This window comes from Argopecten irradians, chromosome 2, assembly GCF_041381155.1.
Source record: "Argopecten irradians isolate NY chromosome 2, Ai_NY, whole genome shotgun sequence".
In the NCBI taxonomy this organism is placed as follows: Eukaryota; Metazoa; Mollusca; class Bivalvia; order Pectinida; family Pectinidae; genus Argopecten; species Argopecten irradians.
The window spans coordinates 53076917-53094085 of NC_091135.1; the positions used below are offsets into that span (position 1 = coordinate 53076917).

At 36.8% G+C, this 17169-nt stretch overlaps 2 protein-coding genes across 3 annotated transcripts; both read left to right on the forward strand.

Moving 5' to 3' along the window:
- Positions 1-84: 84 nt before the first annotated feature.
- Positions 85-13646, forward strand: LOC138315912 (DNA replication licensing factor mcm4-A-like). 2 transcript variants are annotated; one of them, XM_069257281.1, is made up of 18 exons: positions 85-220; positions 3441-3531; positions 3998-4033; positions 4276-4467; positions 4798-4964; positions 5233-5439; positions 5735-5969; positions 6192-6434; positions 6812-7052; positions 7521-7612; positions 7897-7999; positions 8330-8506; positions 8729-8822; positions 9526-9680; positions 10623-10740; positions 11330-11571; positions 11893-12103; positions 12527-13646. In XM_069257281.1, exons 2-18 carry the CDS (start codon positions 3447-3449, stop codon positions 12620-12622), a joined length of 2694 nt encoding a protein of 897 aa, XP_069113382.1. In that variant the 5' UTR covers positions 85-220; positions 3441-3446; the 3' UTR covers positions 12623-13646. The 2 variants fall into 2 exon arrangements, with proteins under 2 accessions (XP_069113382.1, XP_069113383.1); XM_069257282.1 differs by having other exon boundaries at positions 4279-4467.
- Positions 970-1497, forward strand: LOC138316715 (uncharacterized). The gene has a single exon (XM_069258373.1). The coding sequence runs from the start codon at positions 970-972 to the stop codon at positions 1495-1497; it is 528 nt and encodes a 175-aa protein (XP_069114474.1).
- Positions 13647-17169: the final 3523 nt, after the last annotated feature.

Consider the following 17169-nt stretch of genomic DNA (forward strand, 5'->3'; position numbering starts at 1 on the left):
TGTAATTTTTCCTAATTTTTCTTTGGTGGTCCCACAAAATATCAAATTAATATGAAAAACGGTTTTTAAAAAGTCGTAATAATCGGTTGTTCCGAAAAGAAAAAGTAGACTCCGAACGGACAATATTCCCGCGTTTTACGAAACACGTGACAAAGTTATTGTTGAGCCATCGTTGTTTTGCAGGCGAAGATCGAAATAGAAAACTTCAGCAGCTGAATAGGTAATGAAATCTCGATACTGATATTTTATAGATAATTGACTTATAACTTTAAACTCATGATAGATCTAGATTTATGATCATTTTGGGACAAATCTATAGGCAATTAATTTTCTTGATCGACCAACCTGCCAGTTGAAAATGTGGTCTCTCAATCATCCGCAATAAGTCTGCATAAATGGCCTTTTTAATTATTGTATGTTGTTTAAAAGTTTTAATTAGTCTTATTAAAATAATTCATGAAGATGATTTTAATTTTTTCGATGTTTCTTTGGATATTTTCATAGCTTAAATCCATGGACCATTTCGGTCCCAATCAACAGGTTGGGCACAACCCTGCATATGGGTAACAGTTACCCATTTGAGTAACAGTTACCTGTTTGAGTAATCAATAAGTTACCCAAATGAGGAATATTTTGTAAGAAAAATGCATGAAGTTTTAAAAAAAATTTATCAAAAAAGGGCGTAATAATTTTGACATGGCACCATTAATAACATAACATAGTACATTATTAATCAAAATGGGACAAACTTCATTGTCTCAATTTTGGTAAAAGTCACAAAATAAACCACCTCCATTGCTTACTATGGTGCTAAAAATAGAAACCAGGTAAAACTCATTCAACCATAGGTATTTAGAACGCTGATAAGTCAAAGACCCACTATAGACTATTTTTGCTGACGACACCAAACTTTACAAACAAATATCTACTCCGGGTAGCAGACAAGAACTACAAAATAGCATAGATAAAATGGTAAAGTGGGCAGAGAACTGGCTGATGACTCTCAATCTTACCAAATGTAAACATATGGAGATTGGTAACAACGAGAAAACATCCCAATACAACATCCGGAACGAATCCTCAAACATAACTATCCAGAAAGTCTCAACAGAAAAGGATCTAGGTGTGATCATAGATGAGAAGCTGAACTTCTCGGAACAAGCTAACATAGCAGCACAAAAAGGAAATCGTATCATGGGAGTAATTTTTAAGTCATTTACATACATGGACCAACATATATTCAGAACTCTTTACAAATCCCTGGTACGACCGCACTTAGAATATGCCACTACCATCTGGTCACCATTCCTACAAAAAGATATCATCAAAATCGAAAATGTCCAACGGAGAGCTACAAAGAGGATTAAAAATATCAAAGACTTGTCCTACGAAGACAGACTTAGAACATTGGGTCTCCCTACACTGGAGTATAGACGAAAACGTTGTGATTTGATTCAACTATACAAGATTATTAAAGGGACAATTCACTCACGCTAATTCTTTTACATAACCAAGAAGCAAAATATGGCATAAATGTATTGTTCTACATTTCTTATGAAACATGTAACATAAGATATTGACAAATTCCACGTCATTGTTAAGTATTTTAATTGATACCGTTGTAATTACAAATCGTTGATCAATACGATTAAGCAGGTACAATGTGTACGCTGTAAAAATATCCGAGCCAAAGTCACGCACGTTAAACAAATGAACTACATAACCGCTGTGGAGGTGATATAATAATTTTTTTGGCAAGACAATTTACCTAATAAGGTAAACACACATCTGTCAGAGCGATTTGAGCTGTTCTAGAAAAAAGTAGCATTACTCTACGGGCAAGGGACTGGGTTCGGCATACAAGATATCCGACCACAATGTGTAATGGCGGACAGCGAATGAGTTTGAACATTTCACACGCATTTCACCACCATGGGATTTTATGACATATCACAGTAAAACCGACTGATCTAATTTCCATTAGAACTGGGGGGTTTCCGATATATATACAAATTTTAATGTTCTTGTAGAATGAATTGTCCCTTTAATAAGCATGATAAAATAGTCTCAGACACAATGTTTAGTAGTCGACCATACCAGTCAACCCGAGGAAATACCCACAAACTGTTCAAGAGACAGGTCAGGCTGAATACAACAAAAAATGCCTTCTCCAATAGAGTCGTCAACCACTGGAATGCATTACCAAACGAGGTAGTCAACGCCAAGTCAATCAACAGCTTTAAGACTCAGCTAAACAAATATTGGAAGACCAACAACAAGTTTGTCCTAAGCGAACATCCTTAGTGAGGACGGTAGTGTAACTTTAAAATAGATTTGGTCTAAGGAAACTGCAAAAGAGACTCTATTAAACACATATGCAGCCTATAGACCAATTCTAATCGCCAGTCTACTCAGGTTTATATACTCATTTACCATTAAGTAGTACAAGTTGTTTGGGGATTGCCCCGCCACTTGTATCAGTGTTCCCCATTATATATCATTGTATCAATCTACCCTATAGATAGATCATAATTTTATGAAACTAAATCTATTAACTAGTACATATACACATAGGGTACCCTCAATTCATTTGACACCAATATTTTAAAATGATACATATTTTCAGTCCCTATGACTGGAATTTATAGAAATTTTATTTTTTTGTTAATAGTGATACTTTTAAATTTTTGTAAATAACTCTATAATATCTGTGCGTGCGTATCCGGAACTCAAAAGTCGGTGTAGGAGGGGGAAAAACCCCTATCTCCACCAAGATCTATAATACCATCAATGCCTCTCTACAAGTGTGTACACTTTCAACGAGGCCGCCATCGGCGAAGTATCAGCGAAGTAGACTAACATGTAGAGAAAGGTAAGGAACTCCTCCGTGACGCAAAATTGGATAATTTAGTTCAAAGTGTTGTAAAAAAATATCCAGAGCAGATATTTCAACAGCTTTGGTCTTAATTGAAAGTTAAGATGTTACACTTCACGATGATAACAAGAAATCCTACTGAACTTAACTAATTTTTTCACAAACAGCCTCGAAACTTTGACGAAAAATTGATGAATTTCCGTTAGTCAGACACGATCGAGAACATTTTTGCAAACGAAAATGTCTATTCGCTACACTGAAAACACGGCAGCCTACAATAACAGGCTTTGACATACACAAACAACAGGTGAAAACAAATGTATTTACTTGTTTGACGGTTCGTCCAAATCCCCCTCTCGTGGTCCTTATGTCATTTTTCAGCGTTAATAGTTATCCGGGTCAGGTTGACTGCCATTTTGCCACTATCTTGAAAGTTATGTATAGCCTAATCTGATTGGTCGGTTGGTTTTAGCTTAGCCAATGAGATTAGGCTATACATAACTTTTTATTTTCCTGATCATTGTGAAAAAAAAAAAAATCTTGAATGGTTCTATATTGTTAACAGATAATCATGTCTTCCCCTGTGACCCCAAGAAGGAAGAGTAAAAGGGGAAGGGAAGAGACGAGTAGTCCACCTCCAGATGATCCCGTTACACGTAAGTATTAGGGGCAGCAGGCAAGTCGTCCAGTGATTTCTATTCTAAATCATCTTCAGTTGTTTTATGTATGCAAACTCTTCTATTGATGATGAGATCTAAGTCCTCAAAATATTTGTCAGAAATCAAACATTTTCTTATTTTAAAACTGATATGAATACCCAGTCCAATCCCTCTACACTTAGTTTACTTTTAGCGATTAAAAGCATTGCAGATTTAAGTCTATGCGCTTTGTAGATATCACTCATATTTTTAGTAATTTTTGAAGGAGAAAAGGTGACTTCAATGTTGGGCACTAGGTGCATGTGTTCTGCTAAACACATTTCTAAAGAAAATGGGGTTGAGTGAGGAATTCTATCATAAGTCCCAAACTCAGTTTTGAAAACAGTAATTATGTTGTCCGAGTGATAAAATTCATAAAAGTTTTGCATCTGATTTGATATTTAATTAATGTATAATTTTATAGCATCAAGACGCAGCACAAGATCCGGAGCTTCAACGCGTAAGTAACTCAATAGATTTTCTTGTAAATCATTAATTTATTCAAATAAATATGGGTCTTCAAGCAACTTGAGCATGATTTTGAAGTATATTTGGACAAATTCCATGTTACGCATGAAAAATGATTAATGAAACATTAATTCATATTCTTGGAAGATTAGCAAACATTCCAAAAGGCAACAAAGATACTGTTTTCCTTCCAAATTATGATGTAATGTTGAGAGATATGGTCTATGATTTTAGCAGCTTCTACGAGAGGAAGTGCCAGGAAGCAGAGGGCTTCATCTAAAGATGACGCCTCATCTCCACCAAAAAAAGACAGGAGACTTGACAGCTCCCCAGGGGCTGATCTGGCCCCACTGCCTTCGTCACCTCCGTCTGGGGCCCAACAGGAGTCCTCATTGTTCTCAAGTCCACCACAGTCCCGGGCTGGAGGTATGTCCTGAAATTTATTTAGTTGTACAGTTGTACATTTGTGGCTGAAAATGGGGCACTTATCAGAGTGTTTTTGCTATATTTACTAAGTGTTCAGATTTCCAATGTATCACTATGAAATTCTTTAATAAGCGTTAGTTATGTCATGATTGACATCAACAGAGTATTGATTGTTATTATATCTCTATAGCGATATGACTTTATTGTGAAGCTTTATTAAATTTAAAACAATAATGGAATATATTTCTGATCACGGACCATTATAAAAAATAATCTTGGCAAGTTTGAAGTGTCGTGTAAACTGGACATTAGTATTGCCTCCTATTACAGCTCCTACAAGTGAAATTGACCTCAGTTCTCCACTAAATTATGGAACACCTAGCTCCAGGGGAGGGCCCAGGACACCGGGTGTTCTCAATACGCCCATCCGAAGTCGGCCAGATGTTCGCAGTGACCGAAAGTTGAGACAAGTGACCATTGGAGGATCAGATCCTAGTGTATGTATTGAATACAAGGGGTATGAACAGCATCATATAAGGGAATAATAGCACAAGTGAAATTTATTTATTTGCATTCTTTAAAACTAATCTTTATGTCCTTGATTTTCCTGTAAAAGCCCATGAATGTGAAATTCTGCTACATTCTTTCTTCCATGCTTTCTTCTAATTGTTCACTTTCAAGACTTTTGAAATTTTACCCAGAAAATTACTACTTTTATAATTATTTTATGTTCTGTATTAACTAATTTGATATTTTTTTGTTCAGGAGCCGACCCGGATCACTAGTGAGATCACCAGTGACCCTAACGCTGGGCCGCAGCTTGTAATCTGGGGTACCGATGTAGTGGTCAGTCACTGTAAAGAGAAGTTCAGACGCTTCATTACACGCTTCATTGACCGCAATGTATCGGAAGATGAGGAATTTACTGGCATGGATATCAATGAACCATACTACCTACAACGGTTGGAAGAAGTGAGTTCGTTAAATCTAAAAGTTCTTAAAATTGATTGAAGGAGAGCACCATTTGTAAAATGTTATTTGAAAAAATAAATTCCTACTGTTTGAGACGTGGAAACATTATTAAATTGCAAAAGAATTCAATGAATATGTAAAAGATAACAAATTTTTGAATTAAATTTGATAAAGTTTAGAATTTAAGTCTTTGTGCTCTAAGGAAGGCACCAAACTTTATCATCATGTAAAAAACAAGAGCAGATAACTATATGGAACAAGACAGTAACTACAATTGTATTATTATTGAAATCAGGTGAATGTAATTGGTGAACCATTCCTCGGGATCAACTGTGGTCACCTGAAGGAGTTTGACCCAGATCTGTATCGTCAGCTGATCTCCTACCCACAGGAAGTCATCCCCACATTTGATATGGCCATTAACGAAATGTTCTTTGATCGATACCCAGATACTGTTCTGGAGCATCAGATTCAGATTCGACCTTACAATGCCGAGAAGACCAAGAACATGCGTTCTCTGAACCCAGAAGGTAAAGCTTTGTCTCTGACATATCATAAGGTTCATAGGTTCATCAGAGATTAAATATTATCTAGTTGGTAGTAGTGTACATGTGAATTTAAGAAGTGAGAAATAAGTGGATTTTCTTTCCATTGAATATGATCAAACAAGTTCTGATACATTTTTACCTAGTATAATAAGATCTCTAAAATTGTTTATTTTATGTTATGGCTTATTATTTCGGTTTCTGTAGACATTGACCAGTTGATCACCATCAGTGGTATGGTGATCCGAACTTCCTCACTGATCCCAGAGATGCGCGAGGCGTTCTTCAAATGCTATGTGTGTGCTAACACAGCGTCTGTGGAGATTGACCGCGGACGTATCTCCGAACCCACTTTGTGTACCAACTGTAACACTAATCACTCCTTCGCCATGGTTCATAACCGCTCACAGTTCACAGACAAACAGCTCATCAAACTGCAGGAATCGCCTGGTAAGGCATTAATACAGCATCGTAGTTTCAAGGAAAAACATCTTTTGCTAAAAATTGAAGTCATTGGAATTATTTAAAATAGGTGTTAGTTTATAACGGACTACAATACAGAATTAAAAAATTATTAAACTCAATCTTCACCAGGGAATAAGTTTGAAACATGGCCTCTGCATTAAGGTGTTGATCTACTATTAAGAGGCATAAACAGGAGTATTCTTGATATTTAATCCTATCAAGAATCTATTGGAAGTATTTGTATTCCTGCCAGTGTTGATTAAGGAGCCACCGCAATCTGCAGTCAAAGAAAGTATTGATATCAATGTTTATAATTAAATAAGTGTTTAAATATTGCATCAGTCCTTACAACGATATTTCAGATGACATGCCCCCTGGCCAGACTCCTCACACTGTATCTCTATATGCTCACAATGATTTGGTGGACAAGGTCCAGCCAGGTGACCGAGTGACCATAACCGGAATCTATCGGGCCACACCTCTCCGTGTTAATCCTCGTCTCCGCAATGTCAAATCTGTTTACAAGACCCACATTGACACTGTACACTTCCGCAAGCTGGATAGCTCCAGACTGCGAGAGTGTACTGTTGATGATGATGACCAGTAAGTGTTAAATACAGGGTTCAGAAATGCCTGATTTAAAATTTTGTAAACAGATACTTGGAAACTGTTTACTGGTAAATCTGAGTTGTATTATTACTGAAAAGTAAATCAGTGCAGCAACATGATAGCCTGTTAAATACCAGTTTTAATTTTGTGAATCCATCACAAGCATTTAAATCTTGTTACACACTGCTTAAAACTTAAATTTTTTAAGATTAAACATCTGCATTTTTGCATCAATATCAATATGAAATTGTATCTATAGATCAAATCTCAAAGTACTCACATATTGAGATTGAACATTAGTATTCTTGAGATTGAACATCAGTATTCTTGCATAATATCAATATGAAAGTATTGTTGGGTAAAATTCCAATGTACTAAACCTAAATGTTTACTTTTTAATTGTAAGAAAGTTCAAGAATGTTTCGCTCTATTAATTTATTATTTGTTGTAACATCTTTGAAGGAAAGAAGCTGTACTGAGCCAAGAAAGAATTGATTTCCTCAAAGAATTGTCAAAGAAGTCGGACATATATGAAAGATTAGCACATGCTATTGGTATGTACAATGTGTGTTAATACTTTTTCTAGAATAACTAACACAGAAGATTTGAAAACAAATCAAGGTAGTCTCCATCTATTTCATTTTGATTTGTAAAATTGGTGGAAGATTAATTATAAGTTCTATATTCAAGAACAAGATAATTTGATTTGACAAAAAAAGTTATATCCAAAAAAAAAAACCCGACATAGAAATATGAAGAAGAAACAACTATTTCACTGTTTATTGTGACTTTCAAAATTGTACATCACAAGTTATAACATGTTTTTTTTCAACTACAGCCCCAAGCATTTATGAAAATGAAGATGTAAAGAAAGGAATCCTGCTGCAACTATTTGGGGGATGTAGGAAGGATTTCTCAAACACAGGCCGAGGCAAATTCAGGTAACAGTTGCACTCCGCCATTTCTGCTCAATTTTACATTGACTAGAAGAGTTTATTTCATAGTAATTAATTGGGCTTCAATTATTCCTCTGACCTTCCTTTTGAACTAGTTTGTTTGAAAATATAAAATAATGTGATTTGAACTTTAATAATTTGAGGTAGAGCAAAAAAGCTTGGTTGGAAATATAAAATAAAGTGATTTGAGCTTTGATGATTTGAGGTAGAACAAAAACAATGATTGTATGTATTTACAAAGGCAAAAGAATTGTTGCAATATAAATAGTTATTTTGTAGCCACTTGTTTTCTGTACGGGAGAGGTTGTGTTTCAGGTCAGAGATGAACATTTTACTTTGTGGAGACCCAGGAACCAGTAAGTCGCAGCTGCTACAGTACGTTCACCATCTGGTCCCTAGGGGGCAGTACACATCTGGGAAAGGCTCCAGTGCTGTCGGTCTTACGGCGTACGTCACCAAGGACCCAGAGACAAGACAGCTGGTACTACAAACGTATGTGTATTACACTAAATATCTGGTCAGGGATGTTTCATAAGCTTAAAACATACATCACTGGTGGGTCATGTTAAGTCTTGATTTGAAAGTATTTTTGAACACTCATTTAGCCCATAACTGATCTAACTCTAGTCTTATGGTTTTTGGAAATATTTTGAGTATGAGTAAAATAATGTTTTAAACTCACCGATGGATAAAATTGAATGCTGTGTTTTACAGTGGAGCCCTGGTACTTAGTGACAACGGTGTATGTTGCATTGACGAGTTTGATAAGATGAATGACAGCACCAGATCAATTCTACATGAAGTCATGGTTAGTATTATCTCGGGCTTAGGATGGAGTTACATAGTGTACTATGTAGATGAGGTTTACTTTAATAAGCTTGACAGTAAAACATCAGACATAAGGTGCCATATTATAGTTATAAATCATGAGCTGTGGTTTCAGAGGGGTCACAAACATAAACAAATTATCTTATACAAGATTGCATATTTTTGCAAATTGTTATGTGCTAAAGAATACTCTAAACCATGAACTTGAATAGGGTATTTGTGAGAGGAAAATCAATTTAATTAAGAGCTTTTCCAGTAAAAAAAATCTACCTGACCCAAGAATGTTTTGGTTCTATCCATGGTTGCATTCTCAGAAATATCACTTCTATGCATGGTTGATGTCAGTAAAAAACACTTTTATCCATGGTCCTACATTTCTGCACACCTTAATTTGCTACTGTCCCTTTCTCTGAAAAAAAGTAAATTATTGTGAGCATTATGGTAACGATCCAAGGAAAAAGAAACTAGTCTGTTTCCCTAGTTGATACTATCCTTCTGATCTTGTATTACATATAGGTTCCCTCTATAGACAATGTTAACTTGAGAGAATAAATAATTTCAATGAAAGGCGGCAGAGTGAACCAGGGTAAATATCTATCAACAGCAGTTTCACAGGAACATAGAGTAAGTTATGTATATCTGTATATGTTAAGATGTAAAGGTTAACTATTTGATGTATACAGGAACAACAGACACTGTCTATTGCCAAGGCTGGAATCATCTGTTCCCTCAACGCCAGGACATCTATCCTGGCAGCTGCTAACCCTGTCGAATCGCAATGGAACAAGAATAGGACAATCACTGAGAACATCCAGCTACCACACACACTGTTGTCAAGGTAGTCCGGCTTACTTTACTTCAATATATGCCCTTTGTCATCTATCATACACTATTCAGTAACTTGTTGTCCTGTTACTGCGCAAACCAATCAACTGCGAATGCTTAGAGTTGTGAACTTCCTTACTGTGTATGGAAACACTCTATTGACAATGTGGCTGTTTTTAGATTTAGTTCTCATTTTCTGAAGGCTCGCTGAATCGCAGACTGATTGGTTAATACCAGCATGCTGACAGGACGGCGTGAAACCGAAAGTAAACAGACAACTATTTTGATTCGAGATCATGGACAGAAACGTCGACAGAAACGTCAATGGTCGTGTTTATAAGGAGGGGAACCCATTAAACGATGACAGTAGGAACACTATCATTCATCTACATGATTCAAGACTGCCATATTCAAAAATTTCCAAAAGGACCCGTGTTTCGGCCTCAACTTGTCACAAGATTGCAATGAACAATTTAGCTTAGCTGGTATTAACCAATCATGGTGTTACAGTGAGCTTTGTAGATCTAAATATAGAGTGATAGTGTTTCTATACATGGTAGAGAATTTCTCGCTATATTACATGTCAAACGATTGATGGTAAGGAAGTTAAAAACTCTTAAGCATTCGCAGTTGACTGGTTCACAGAGTAAAGATTTATTTGATTAACTTTTTAACAAATTTGTATTCAGTGTTAGAGAAGTGTGATACTATTTGATTTGTTTACAAATGAAGAATTCAAATATTGTGTTAAAAATCTAGCATTTGCGTATGGTAAAATTCTGAACTGCTATCAAAAGAGCAAATTCTTCCGTACTTATTTTCTACAACAGTCCTTAAAATGATGGTTTAGAGCTGTCGGAACTGAAATAATTTTCATTTTTATCACTAAATGTAGTAATTTTTATGGTTATCACTAAATGTAGAGAAATCTTAACTTAGATATCTTAACTTGCAGATTTGACCTGATCTTTTTAATCCTGGACCCTCAGGATGAGGTATTTGATCGTCGGCTTGCCAGTCACTTGGTATCTCTGTACTTCCGCTCAGAGAAGGAGGAGGAAGAGGAACACTTGGTAAGGATAGTGATAGGTGTTTCTCTCACCTGGCCAGCTGTAATTATCATACTTGGAAATCTTAGTATGCTTCAAAAAAAATATTTAAAAAAATATGACTAGCACTTTTGTATCTCGTGAGGATATTATGAAGAAAGTGATTCAAACTACTGTTCACATATTGGTTTGTTTTAATCATGAGTTGACATTAAAGTGATAGAATATTTAGGCCATACAAAAAATATTTGTGTTTCTGGTAACCCGACCGACCTTATAAAATCAGTGCCTTCTCAAAAACTTTTGATCAGCTTTGTCCTCAAGCAAACAAATAACAACCTAAATTATGTTTGGTTTAGCACAAAATCATGAATTTTGGTACAAATTCTGTAAGTTAAGACACCAGTAATCCCCTGGCAATCAAATCTATGGTTTATATAAGGTTGAATAAAGTCTATTTCAGTTTTTTACTGCAAGAAACTTATGAAAAAAATATTAAAAAAAAAAAAAAAAAATCCTACTTACTGACCCGTCATTTCTAAAGGATGTTACCGGAAACAAAACTATTTTTTGTTTGGCTTTAGCTTGGTTTCAATGTAGGACTTGGTTACAGGACATGAGTATTCTGAAGGACTACCTGACCTATGCTAAAAACTATATCCAGCCAAAGATTGGTGAGGAGTCCGGTCAAACATTGATACAGGCCTACGTAGACATGAGGAAAGTGGGTAGTGGACGTGGCCAGATCTCCGCATATCCTCGTCAGCTGGAATCACTGATCAGATTGGCAGAGGCCCATGCCAAGATGAGGTTCTCGTCTGTTGTGGAGACTTGTGATGTGGAAGAGGCCAAAAGGTAAACAACTCATTCGTGATTTAAATAAAGACTTTAAAGGGCAAGTGTTGCCATGGCACCACTTGACCTCATTGATTTTTTTACATCTTTCTGAATATCAGTAATTGAAATAATTAGAACCATCTACAACATCAGTTCAACTTCTATTAACCATGCATGCTAGCTTAGATTAAAATCTTTATAGGAATAAAATGCTGGTTGCCTAGGTTCACTTTGGGAAAATGAATTTAAAACTGCTCCTCAGTTAATGATAGTATTTTGAATAATAAAGTTTTATAATATATATCTTTCTACAACAAATCACCAAATTGTTCCTAACAGATTGTACAAGGAGGCTATGAAGCAAGCAGCTATAGATCCATCAACAGGAAAGATTGACATTACGATCCTGACCACGGGTATTAGTGGTGCTGCCCGAAAGAGGAAGGCTGAGATCACACAGGCACTCAAGAAACTGATTCAAGAGAAGGGCAAGGTCCCAACCCTCAAACACCAGAAACTTTTTGAAGATTTCAAAGAGAAATCTGACTTTGTAAGTAAAAATTTTATATAGAAATTTCTACATAATTTCTGATGTTAGTGTAGCAGGTTTTAATTGTAATTAGCTATATGGTCCACTAAACATGAAATGCAACATTATTATCAGAAAATTAAGATCATTCACACAATGTCACAGCATCAAATAACACGCACACACATACACACAGTAAACCAGTATCATTCTGAATATTCCATCAGATAGGGAATTGGTCTCGGTGCTTTTTACCCCATTTAACTTGCTGCTTTATAGGCTACAGTTAAAAGTTGATAGAATGACGTTTATAAATACAAATTCTTTTTAATGAACTGTGTATTCAGAATGCTGGTATCATTGTTGTAAATGTTTAAGAGGGGCAAATCATGCATACTATATAGAATACTTGTCAGCTTTACGATTGTCCCCGTTTTATTCCAGCCCATCTCGAGGGAAGCCTATGATGACGCCTTGAAGGAACTTCAAGAAGAGGACTACTTGATCGTCACCAATAAACTCATTCGTCTCTGCCAGTAAAAATGGAATGGATTCACCTCAGCTAGTAACAATGGAATGGATTCGCCTCAGCTAATAACAATGGAATGCATTCGCCTCGGCTAGTAACAATGGTATGGATTCATCCCTGCCAGTGACGGAATGAAGCTGCTTGTCTTAAAATAAAATAAACACAGTAGTAATTGTGGGTGGACATCTCCACAGTGATGGTAACAAGTGTCTTTGGTGTAAAATCAGTAATAATCATCAGTGGAGTAGAAAGTAGCATGAACTTTGTTTAGACAGAAATAACTTATTCAATCATATTATGCATGTTGTGGATTTTTAAATCCTGAAAATTAATTGTTTAATTGACTTAATATGTTGCACAAATGTCAATAGATGTTTTCACAGAATTGATGAATTTTTCCAGTACTAGATACAATTACATACATACTTATACATCGTTTCAAGCTCCAGGCTACATTTATTAAGCCATTTAGATTTGGAGATATACCTTACTGAAGATTCACGATCGTAACATATGTCCGGTCATGAACACACGTGCCCCAAAATGGACTTTCAAGAAATTAAAGATATAAATTTCAAGTGAGCTTTTCATTTCATATTCAATATATGCATTGAATATTGACTTAAGGATCCAAGTATTTAATCATATCTCTCAACATGTACAAAATGTTAGGCTACTACACACTTTAGCTTGGACCTGCCGGTCGGTCATCATGACTCAGGGCCTGTACTTGCGTATAGTGCGCACCCCAACTTTTCACTTGATATTTTATGGAAAAAAAGTGTACACTATACGCACAAAAATACAGTAGTTATTTTGGAATTATTAATACATGTGATTTGTATTATATTATTAGGACATGTATGGGTAAAGGAATTGTAAATATAGTAATACCCAGTGTATATAGACAATGAACTCTACATGGGGTGGGGTTAAAACTACCATTAGGGACTTAAATTGATGGTTGATGTTTCATACTGAAGAAAATTTGACTTTTGTATTATAAAAAATAAATGCTTATAGGTCTCAAAACAATTTAAGTTTTGTCATTTATGAATTAATGTAAACTGGTTACCACCGTCTAGAAGGTGAACTGGTCACCAGTCTCTAGTAGAATATTATTATCCCCCGCCCAACGAAGTTGGAGGGGGATATACAAATGGGTTCCGTCCGTCCGTCTGTCCGTACGAATGGTTTCCGGAGCATAACTCTAACACCAGTAGAGATATTTCCACGAAACTTCATACACACATTGGTCTTATGGTCTAGTAGTGCCTTTTGCTATTTTTAGGTTTTCATTTTTTGCATTTTTTCCGTAACCATGGAAACATTGCTGAAAATATCATATTTTTGTACCAGGTTCGTTTCCAGAGCATAACTCTAAAACCAGAAGAGATATTTCCACGAAACCTCATAGACACATTGGTCTTATGGTCTAGTAGTGCCTTTTGCTATTTTAAGGTTTTCACTTTTTGTACTTTTTAGCCCACCATCATCAGATGGTGGGCTATTCAAATCTCCTTGCGTCCGTGGTCCATCGTCCGTCCGTAAACAATGCTTGTTATCACTATTTCTTAAAAACTGCCGCAGGGATTTTGTTCAAACTTCACATGGAGGGTCCCCTTGGTCCATATTTGTGCCATACAGATTTTGAGGCTGATCGGAAAAACAAGATGGCCGCCAGGCAGCCATCTTTGATTTTGGCAGTTGAAGTTTGTTATCGATATTTCTTGAGAACTACTGAAGGGATTTTGTTCAAACTTCACATGGAGGTTACCCTTCGTCCCTAGTTGTGCCATACAGATTTTGAGGCTGATCGGAAAAACAAGATGGCCGCCAGACAGCCATCTTTGATTTTGGCAGTTGAAGTTTGTTATCGATATTTCTTGAGAAATACTGAAGGGATTTTGTTCAAACTTCACATGGAGGGTACCCTTGGTCCCTAGTTGTGCCATACAGATTTTGCGGCTGATCGGAAAAACAAGATGGCCGCCAGGCGGCCATCTTGGATTTTGATAGTTAAGGTTTGATATCCCCATTTCTCAAAAAGTGCTGAAGGGATCTTTCTCAAATTTAATATGTAGGTTCCCCTAGGGCCCTTGTTGTGCATATTGCATTTTTGGACCAATCGGTTAGCAAGAGTTATAGTTTGTTATGGCTATTTCTCAGATAGTACTGAAGGGATGTTATGGCTATTTCTCAGATAGTACTGAACGGATCTGTCTCAAATTTCATATGTAGGTTCCCCTAGGGACCTAGTTGTGCATATTGCATTTTGGGACCGATCGGTTTACAAGATGGACGCCAGGCAGCCGTCTTGGATTTTGTTATTCAAAGTTTGTTATCGCTATTTCTCAGAAAGTACTGAAGGGATCTGTCTCAAAATTCATATGTAGGTTCCCCTAGGGCCCTAGTTGTGCATATTGTGATTTGAGACCGATCGGTCAACAAAATTGCTGCCAGACAGCCATCTTGGATTTTTATATTCAAAGTTTGTTATCGCTATTTCTCAAAGTATTGAATGGATCTTTCTCAAATTTCACATGTAGGTTCCCCTAGGGCCCTAGTTGAGCATATTGTGATTTGGGACCGATTGATCAACAAGATGGCCACCAAGGAGTCATCTTGGATTTTGATAGTTGAAGTTTGTTACCGCTATTTCTCAAAAGGTACTGAAGCGATCTGTCTCAAATTTTATATGTAGTATGTTTGAAAAAGTTTAAAAAGTAGAGAAAAGATCCATCTTTCCTTTGTCAGATATAGATCATACTTTGGTGGGCGCCAAGATCCCTCTTGGATCTCTTGTTATCTCTGGATATGTCTGATTTGTTTAAAAGTTTTAAACTAGGGGCATATAATCTAGTAATAAAATTCTTGTCAACATCTGGAGTCTGATGGCCAGTCTCTAACACAGAGGATAACACATGTCACTTTTACTTACTGAAACAAAAACAAGAGGCCCAGAGGGCCTGTATAGCTCACCTGGTTTATTTAGTAATTATCATAAAAAAACTCATACAATTTGAAATAGTAAACTTGGAAATGGCTCCGCCATTTGTACAATTTTGAATCCCCACTCCATAAGGATGCTACCAATGCAATATGAGTGCTATCCAATGCTTTGTTTTTGAGAAGTCATTTTTATGGGATAGCCAAATTGACACTTTTTGTCCAACCCCTCAGGCTCATGGGTGTCAGTCCCACCATTTTACAATTTTTAATCCCAACCCCATAAGGATGCTATCATTGCAATACAACTGCTATGGAATGCTTAGATTCAGAGAGGAAGTCGTTTATATGGAAATAGCCAAATTGACCCCTTTTTGCCTTCCCCCTCAGGCCCCTGGGGGTCAGCCCAATCATTTGTACAATTTTCGGTCAGTACCCCATAAGGATGCTACCAGTCAAATTTTGTTAATTCCAACCTGCAGTTATGGAGAAGTCGATTGTTAGCTCATTCAAAATTGTACAAATGATGGGGCTGACCCCCAACCTGAGGGGCGGGGCCAAAAGTGGTCAATTTGGTTATTTCCATATTAACTTCTTCTTCTCTTAAACTATGCATGGGATAGCACTCATAATGCAATGGTAGCGTCCTTATAGGGTGGGGATTCAAAATTGTACAAATGATGGGGCTGACCCCCAACCTGAGGGGCGGGGCCAAAAGGGGTCAATTTGGCTATTTCGATATAAAAGACTTTTTCTCTGAAACTAAGCATGGGGTAGCACTCATAATGCAATGGTAGCATCCTTATAGGGTGGAGATTCAAAATTGTACAAATGATACAGCTGACCCTCCGGGGTCTTGAGGGGCGGGGTCAAAAGGGGTCAATTTGGCTATTTCCATATAAACAACTTCTCTGATACTCAGCATGGGATAGCACTCATAATGCAATGGTAGCATCCTTATAGGGTGGAGATTCAAAATTGTACAAATGATACAGCTGACCCCCGGGGGCCTGAGGGGCGGGGTCAAAAGGGGTCAATTTGGCTATTTCCATATAAACAACTTCTCCGATACTCAGCATGGGATAGCACTCATAATGCAATGGTAGCATCCTTAAAGGGTGGGGATTCAAAATTTTACAAATAATGGGACTGACCCTCGGGGGCCAGAGGGGCGGGGTCAAAAGGGGTCAATTTGGCTATTTCCATATAAACAACTTCATCTTTGAAACTAAGCATGGGATAGCACTCATAATGCAATGGTAGCATCCTTATAGGTTGGAGATTCAAAATTGTACAAACGATGGGGCTGACCCCCCAGGGGCCTGAGGGGCAGGGCCAAAAGTGGTCAATTTGGCTATTTCCATATAAACGACTTCTTCTCTGAAACTAAGCATGGGATAGCACTCATAATGCAATGGTAGCATCGTTATAGGGTGAGGATTCAAAATTGTAAAAATGATGGGGCTGACCCCTGGGGCCTTAGGCGTGGGGCCAAAAAGGTTAATAAGGCTACTATTTTCATATAAATTACTTCCTCTCTGAAACTATGTATTGGATAGCATATTGGTATGGTATCTTTAGCATCATATGGTTGGGATTCAAAATTAAA

What these genes read in the sequence shown, in the direction of transcription:
- LOC138316715 (XM_069258373.1), top strand. Translation starts at nt 970, where the DNA reads ATGGTAAAGTGGGCAGAGAACTGGCTGATGACTCTCAATCTTACCAAA.
- LOC138315912 (XM_069257281.1), top strand. Translation starts at nt 3,447, where the DNA reads ATGTCTTCCCCTGTGACCCCAAGAAGGAAGAGTAAAAGGGGAAGGGAA. An exon ending in AAGATCCGGAGCTTCAACGC is followed by an intron (nt 4,034 to 4,275) that starts GTAAGTAACTCA and finishes CTATGATTTTAG; the next exon opens with CAGCTTCTACGAGAGGAAGT. An exon ending in ACTGTTGATGATGATGACCA is followed by an intron (nt 7,053 to 7,520) that starts GTAAGTGTTAAA and finishes ACATCTTTGAAG; the next exon opens with GAAAGAAGCTGTACTGAGCC.